The 8,088-nt window shown below is 37.4% G+C and overlaps 1 protein-coding gene across 1 annotated transcript; it reads right to left on the reverse strand.

Moving 5' to 3' along the window:
• Positions 1–1,929: 1,929 nt before the first annotated feature.
• On the reverse strand, positions 1,930–7,869 carry eevs (2-epi-5-epi-valiolone synthase). Its single transcript, XM_012874388.3, has 5 exons — positions 7,670–7,869; positions 3,914–4,547; positions 3,173–3,412; positions 2,584–2,836; positions 1,930–2,476 (listed from the first exon to the last, which is right to left on the reverse strand). Exons 1-5 carry the CDS (start codon positions 7,810–7,812, stop codon positions 2,379–2,381), a joined length of 1,368 nt encoding a protein of 455 aa, XP_012729842.2. The 5' UTR covers positions 7,813–7,869; the 3' UTR covers positions 1,930–2,378.
• Positions 7,870–8,088: the final 219 nt, after the last annotated feature.

The raw sequence follows: 8,088 nt of genomic DNA on the forward strand, positions 1-8,088 counted from the left end.
AACAGATTTCCCTCCGTCACACAGCAGCACAAAAAGTCCTCATGTTTTGAAAAGTCAATCTTAGAGAATAAAACACTGATACGAGGTAACCTCAAGACACAACAAGGCAATATGGTAAAATACAACAGTGCGAAATAGTGAAACTATATATGTTATAAACCAAAAGAAAAATGTAAGAAATGTTATAGGCTAACCATAAAACAGATACCCCCCCTCCCCACACACACAAACTTGTGATGTCTTGACAAACTGAACTTCTGTATATGTCGTGCACACTGCGGCTTTGTATGTTAGAAGAGTCCAATAATACAAGCATTTGTATGGATCCTATTCATATGGGAAGAGCTGGCCTGACCCTGACCCCCAATACTTTTATTGTGTGATAAAAAGATTAATGGTGGAGGGGCAAAAGAAGTTAATGCTGTTCTTGGAGACTCAGAATTCTCAAAATGTCCTTCCATTGTATTTTAAAGAGCTTTTACTGTCAACATTATGTCCAACCACTGGTTTGCCACAATTATGTCATTGTTTTTTTGTTTGTGATATCTTTTTGCATCTCTGCAGCTTTGCTTAAATGCAATTGTGGAGTTGTGTAGTTAGGTTGTGAGTCTTTAAAGGGGACATATCATGCTTTTCAGTTCTCCATTTTCACATTGAAATCATTCAGTTGTGATCTATATAAAGTGCTTTAGTCTAAATTTATTGTTAATTAACCCCTACCTTCCCCCTCTTTTACCCCTCCCTGTTCAGACGTGCATCTGAGAGCAACTCGTTTTGGTGCTGTCTCTTTAAATCTAAAAGAGGCACTTCACATCCCTCCCCTTCCAGATCATAGAGTGTTCTACTCCATTCCATCTGCCCACTTTTATAGGATGCTTGAGGACGGTGTAATGAACAACCGCTGACTTATTTACTTGTAGTTTCAACATGCTTAGCTTGGACTACAAAACCGAGGAATATAAATGGCAGAATCTGACCTCGAGAATCTGACTCTACATTATAAAATTCTGCACTCTTAGTGACTCCAAGTACACAATCTATTTCAGGGCTAAAAAAGTGGATTTTGCACGATATATCCCCTTTAACTAACCTTAGCCCTTACATATTGAGCCTTGTACAGTTTGAAGTGTTGAAAGCGTTATTTTTAATTAATAAAGTTAGCAACCTTATTAGACACAAATTTATAAAATTTGTCATGATTCAAGACACATTACCGTTTTGATGGTATTAATCTTCAGCAACTAACGGAGAACATACATGTAAATACATGCTATGGTCAGATAGTGTTGTTACGCTCTAAGGGCTAGATCTTCAAAGATTCCAAATAAGGAGCGCTAAATTGCATGGACAGAAAAATTGTTTGAGCAACAAGTGGGTGTATTGCACTTGATCTTTAAGGAGTTCGTCCCCAGTGAATGAGACGTACAAGACGTAATTGGGCCGCCCAGTTTAAATGAGTAAATTGAGTGTACTACTGGAAGTTTGGGAGCTGTCAAAGAAAAAGGAAGATAAATTCCTTCACAAAATCTCTGCAGACACCTAGGAGGCACAAAATTGTTTTTAATCAATGTAGAATATCTGCTCTTAAACCTTTTCTTACAGACAATATTAATTATTACAAATAAAGAAAAATAGGTTGTTTTGTCAGCAGACGTTCTGCTAAACAGAAGAAAAGGTTTTATGTTCTGTAAAATCTTTACCCCACGTCAAGGACCGGTTTCTGAGGATGTTGGTATGCAGACCACAGTTTTGAGGCTACCGTCAAAAAAAAAAGGATTGCTGCAATGCTTCCTTATTGATTGAGTTAAGTATATTTATTTTTGCTCCTGTCCATAAACTATCCTGAGTTTGGCACACAGTGGTTTTGTAGATCTTGATGCTTATTATGAAAAAACAATTTTCAGTACATTCTTAGTAAATAAACACATATTTGTAATTGTAAAAATGTATTTATTATTGTAAGTAAGTACAATTGACATCAGGCATTAGGATAAGACAAACAAGCAATACATTTTGTTGTTACTGCCCTTATACGACCATTAAAAAAACTTTCTAAAAAACTGAAACAATGAAACAAAAACTGTTTTATTTACTATTTTTTTTAAAAATGACAGTATGAATATTGTTTACCAACTGATGATGGCCAAAGCCACTCTATGGAAATACTGTCAGCGTAAATAAAGCTGCCCCACCTTTGCCCCTGGTGGCTGTAATGTGAAAATATCATAGGTGCATTTTCCAAGTCAACCTGTAACAACAACAGCGTCCCCATCAATGTGAACTATTCAGCAACAGACTTCATAATACTAGATATGCTTTTCTAATTACAAACACATTATTTAAAAAAACTGTACTGAGGCAAATGTAGGATGTGGAAATCAAGCATCACAGGTACTGTCTGAAGAGACACTCAGCTCCTCGCACCACTTGATGTAAGCTCTGTGCAGGATGTCAAATGATGTGTTGTTAAAAATTTCTGCAGAGGGAGATAAGAGAGCAAACAATATGCACTTTAGCTGTACTGCACAACACTAAATCAAAAGTGAGTATTACAAATGTTATGGGCCAGTATTCAACTCTTACCTGCTTGGCCTAAACCAACAGGCAGAGGCATTCTGACCAAACCACCAGAATGCTTCAGTCTGTCTTGTAGAGATTTCTGGATCAGCTCCATGGTGAACTCCTCGTGCCAGACAGGGAGCTCCAGACCAACCATGCAGCTTATGATCCTTTGCTTTTCTTCTTCTGTTAAAAGGCCGCTCTCATGGGACACATACACCATATAAGACATGTCAATGTTCACTGCTTCCCCATGTAGTAAAGTTGGAAGAACTTTCTGAAATAAAGATAGAAGAATGAAATCATAAGAGCTTGGGTCTGCTTGTCAGTTAGAATTTCTTAATTTAAAATACACCAAAAAATATCCAAATGCTCCATGGACATCTATCTGAAACTAAGCATTTTTCAACATTTACATTCAAACTTATGGGTCTCAATGAATGCAATTCAATTGATGATACCGAGCAAATGTGTGTTTTCCATCACAGAGGGCATCATTTAATTAGACAGAAACACACTGCTAACAGAATGGCACCAATTAAGGATGACATTCTTCAAGATCTAGTAATGGTAGTAATAAACAGGGGAAGCTTTACCAGTTATACGAACTTACCATCTCTAGTGCAGGACTTATAAGGTGGCCAAAATCCACAAGTCTGTTTAGATCATCTTCCCAAAGGTTTGGGGCTAGCTCCTCCAGCATTGTTGTGATAGCTATACGGGTTGCCTGTGATGCAGCCTTAATGCTGTCGTGCCCATATAAAGTGTTGTCAGCCTGGAATTTGGTGTCCAACAGCATACAGCCGTGTTCCTCAAGAAGCTCGAAAAGGCCCCGATGTTTCATCAAAGCCATCTGCAATCAAGAAAAACTTGACTTGAGCAAATGAGACATGAACAAATAATTTATTTAACTGGGCCAGGTTTATGGCTTGACTATCAAAATGCTATCAGGCATGAGTTGGTTACCCAACATGTAACACAATTTTGAAAAAAAAAAAAAAAAAAAAAAAAAGTACTGTTTCAAAACTGCAAAAAAATGTCCCCCATACCAAAACTATGATCTAAAGTCCTTTAATTGAGAAGCGACAGATAGTATAGTTGTGACCGGACTTTTCTCTGGCAGATTGGAAAACTGCCAGTCTCTCACCTGCTGCTCCACACTTCCAGCCAGCTGGTTTTTAAAAAAAGGCTCCTACATTTCTGTCTTGCTGACAAGAACGACAAATTCGGCTCTCTGAAAATTTCCTCAACCTTCTCATGCCATGAACATCACATACTTCCCAACTCTTATAGTGGCAATTTTATAACAGCAATACCAGACAACTAGTGTCTAGTTAGAGATGAGGTATCCTACCTTTAACATCTCTGCTAGCCCATTGGAGATGTGTCTTCTTGGAACAGATTGTATAAATGACAGATCAAGGAGGGCAGCAGCAGGTGGAATGTAAGCCCCAAGCTTGTTCTTGCAGTTGGCAAAATTTACCCCAGTCTTTGCACCTACACTGGCATCAATGTAGGACAGGAGAGTGGTGGGGACCCTAATGTAAGGGGTGCGCCTGCGGTACAGTGATGCTGCTAAGCCCACTATGTCCATACAAACCCCTCCACCAATGGCAATGATGGGTTCTGTTCGGCGGTCGAGAGCAAAGTTGTTAACATCTTCTAGGATCTTCAGAGCTGTTTCCATGGATTTGTTCTCCTCTGTGGTTGGAAGGGGCATGATCTTGTACACTACATCGTTAGCTTCCAGGTAATCAGTGAGCTTGGGGCCATAGATTTTAAAGACTTCTTGGTCAATGACTACAAAACGCCTGATGGGCTTATTAGATTTTCTTATATCCTCCAACTGCTGTGGGTCGGTGATGTGGCCCAACAAGAGAGTGTCATTGCTTGGGTCCAGCAAGCCATGAGTCTCAGTGACCTTGTAAGTAAAGGTGATGGGGCTGACCACGGTCCATGAGGTGCCCCTATCTGTGATGCTCTCATAGCTGTTGGACAAGACACAGAAAACCTTATTTTTACCATCAGTCAACATTAGGTATTAAGACTAAACATAGCATTCATCAGGTAAAAAAAGTATGAATTTGGACTCTGGTATTTGACCATTATTTTTAAATTAATCCTGGTCTTCTTCCTTTTTTACCTTTCTATTTGTTGAGCATTTTGAATTGTTTAACATATAATGAAACAACCTATAGCTATAAGCTAAGAAAGATCTGGAGTTGTATCTAGTTGGATTTTATTTGCTGGTTTACTAAATAGTTATCAGTAACTGTTTTCTTTGCTGTAGTAAACATGTGTCAAATCCTCAGAATGATAAAAAAAAAGCTAAGTTAGTTGGCTGGTAAATGAGCTTACTAGCCCATGTTTTAGCCAATTTGATCAAATTAGAAAAACTCAAACTGTAAATGTTCATATCAGTGGGATACAGCGCCGTATTAGCAAATACTATTAGGTATGTTTTCTCGGCTAGACAACATCTGTGTTACTATGGAAAAGTACAAATGAAGGCTGGCATTAATCTGCCAGATGTATTAATCTGCCAGATAGAGAGTATGGCGGGATAAATTCCAAACAACTATCAGACATGGAAAAGCAAAGGAACACAATCTTTAATGTTGATGCACAAAGAACAGCCTGACACAAAATCCAAAAGTTACCTCTTGGGTGGACTGGTTGAGACAGTTCCACTTGAACCTCATAGTTCAACCTCAATTAGATAATTTTTTTTAGGTTAAAACAAGTGTAGACTTAAAATTCGCTAATTTTATTTCACAAATAAATATTTTCCGATTAACTTAAAGGTAACTTAAACTTTAAGTTGAAAGTAATCAGCCAAAACAGCAGCCCTTCCCTGGCAAGCTGTTAGCCTTCCCTACCTCTAAGGATTTGTTGCCCTTTCAAGAAAATCACTGCAATATAAAAAAAATTCTACTCCAGGTTGCTGTACCATATCTGATAAATAGGTCATAGATTCACTTTTTAAGAAAATAATAAAATTTTCCTTTTAAAGGAAAAATCTCCTAATTCTTGCTTTTTTGTTGTTGTATTGTTTAGGACACCTGTCTCTGGAAAGAGAATTTTCCAGTATATCTTATACTTGATATATATATATATATTAAATCCGAATACATAGCACATAATAAACAAAATGCAGTACAGAGAGAGAGAGAGACAGAGAGAGATGTTTGCAATGTGCAAACAATTTTAGAGCACACAGCCTCCTGGCCAGAGGTCATCACAGATGGCCAAACATATAATATAGTTGACTATAGGTGACAGATGCCAGGCAAAATCTAAATTATTCTGATATTTAAATTCTTAGGCTTTTTCCTACCACATACTTAGTCAGCTCTAACAAATGTGAAATATGAAACCTTAAAACCACATATTTATCCTGAATGGTCACACCCACAGAGAGAATAGAATCCTAGTCAGCAGTGCCAAAGTATCTCGTGATATCCTCTGGTATGGGTGCACGGTGACAGGTTGAGCTCATCTCTGGCACACTGACAACCCAAAACAACAAACTGTCTAACATCTCACACTATTTTCCTCAAAGTGTAAAGTGTTCATTTTTATTTTGACTAGTTAAATCCACCATGTGATGAGGTGCTACACTATTCCTGAAAATCAGTACAGTAGTTTTGAAAGGCATCAAAGCTCAGAGTACTAGTATTACACTCTAAAAAAAAGAATGCAGATCCAACGTAAATTAATTGCTTCAGTTGGTAACAGGTAGTTGAATTAAGTTGATCCAACTTAATTTATTTAGTTTACAAGTTTTCTAGTTATCCCAACATAAATAAATTAAGTTAGGTAAACTTAATTCAAATATTTATTACCATCCATCCATTTTCTGTCATGCTCGTCCCTTGTTGGGGTGAGGAGGATTGCTTGTCCCTATCTCCAGCATTCAATGGGTGAAAATACTTATTTCCAATTGAAGCAATTCCTTTAAGTTGGAGCTGCTTTTTCTTTTTAGAGTGTAGTGTCTACATCAAATAAACACTGTGGCTTAAGTAAAGGGTTTGTCAAAAAGAAATGTAGGTAAACATGATTCACTGACACAAGACAGGAGGATATTTTACAAGAAAAGTAGCTCTGCAGAGGAGGATAACATTTAAGAAAAACAAAAACCTCCTAAAAGTTGTTTACTAGATTGTGGTTTCTGTTAATGTCTATCCAAATGGCTTAATCTAATGGTTTTCCCTAAATTAACCCAATTTTATCACAAAGCCAAAAGTAATCATTTACAACATCATTTACACAAGTTTTAAGGTTTCAAATGTAAAACCAAGAATGGGTGTTGGTTTTACTGGAACCAATTTCCATTTTCCCTGCTGCAGTACTGTGTTTCCAGGAATACCTTTCTTTAAGTGCCAACACACAGGGACACATTGGTTTAGTATTTTTAACTCCTTAAGGGTGTAAACATTTGAAATATTGAATTTCTTTGCTCTTTACCTGAACTTTAATTCTGAAGACTGAATACTAACAACTAACTCTAATTTAAATATTCAACAAGAACAGAACCTTTCTTGTGGTGTGTGCTGAAAAAACACAAAATTTGACTTTTCAGAATGCCAGTGGTTTTAAGGGGCCTGCTCCTCACATATTGATTTGATGTATTTGTGGCACTCAAAAGGTTGTGGTCTGAAACTTTCAGGTGCTGGAGCTGGTAGGAGGACTGGATTCAAAATCCCAAAACTTAATCAACCTCATTTTATAATTGCAGTTGCCAATCATGCAACTAAGCTGCAGTTCCCCTTTAAACTATGTATGAATTGCAATTTTTTTGTATAAATGTTCATTACAAATCCTTTTAACTTCCTTCCATTTAATATTAAACCGACTAATTTAGGTGCTTTTTCTGGTTAATCCCTGATTCCAAAATCAGCAAACACTCGCGCAAGCTGCAGTTGTGTTTCTCGTTTGTGTGTGCTTATCTAACAGCGTTTCATAAAGATCACGTGCATGTGTCAGACAATAAATCACTTACACAATAGCAATTTTTTTCAAAACCTCTTTGTGACCGAAAGAGGCACATTTTTGCACATCTTTTCTTTGCATCACTGTAAGGGAAACACACACAAGCAGGTATACTTACATTTTTGCAGCTGAGACACAGTCAACTGTGTCCTTATTGATCTTCTTCCCCAGCTTGCTCTTCCATGTACTTTTGACCCGCACCAAGCTAAACTCTGTTTTCTTGCCTTTGGCATCGCTGTTCCCCTCATGAACTTTTCCCATTTTTCAGTGATAAACTGTAGGCGAATGACAGGGAAAGAGCTTGTGACAGCTTTTTTGAAGATCCTGCCCAGAGAGGCTTTATATACAGAACAGTATTTAGAGGATGTCACAAAGACAAGGGAGGAGCGTTTCCTCTCATTCCTAACACATGCCAATACATGTGTTTTGTGTAATTGTGAGATATCACCTGTTTTGCAGACTGAAAATGTGACTTAGTTTTCTAAACTAATGGACCATGTTAATTATTAAAAGAAATGACTTACAAGAGGGACACTA

Source organism: Fundulus heteroclitus, chromosome 20 (assembly GCF_011125445.2).
Source record: "Fundulus heteroclitus isolate FHET01 chromosome 20, MU-UCD_Fhet_4.1, whole genome shotgun sequence".
NCBI classification, from domain to species: Eukaryota; Metazoa; Chordata; class Actinopteri; order Cyprinodontiformes; family Fundulidae; genus Fundulus; species Fundulus heteroclitus.

What these genes read in the sequence shown, in the direction of transcription:
- eevs (XM_012874388.3), bottom strand. Translation starts at nt 7,812, where the DNA reads ATGGGAAAAGTTCATGAGGGGAACAGCGATGCCAAAGGCAAGAAAACA. An exon ending in TGTGTCTCAGCTGCAAAAAT is followed by an intron (nt 4,548 to 7,669) that starts GTAAGTATACCT and finishes CTTGTCCAACAG; the next exon opens with CTATGAGAGCATCACAGATA. An exon ending in GGCTAGCAGAGATGTTAAAG is followed by an intron (nt 3,413 to 3,913) that starts GTAGGATACCTC and finishes TCTTGATTGCAG; the next exon opens with ATGGCTTTGATGAAACATCG.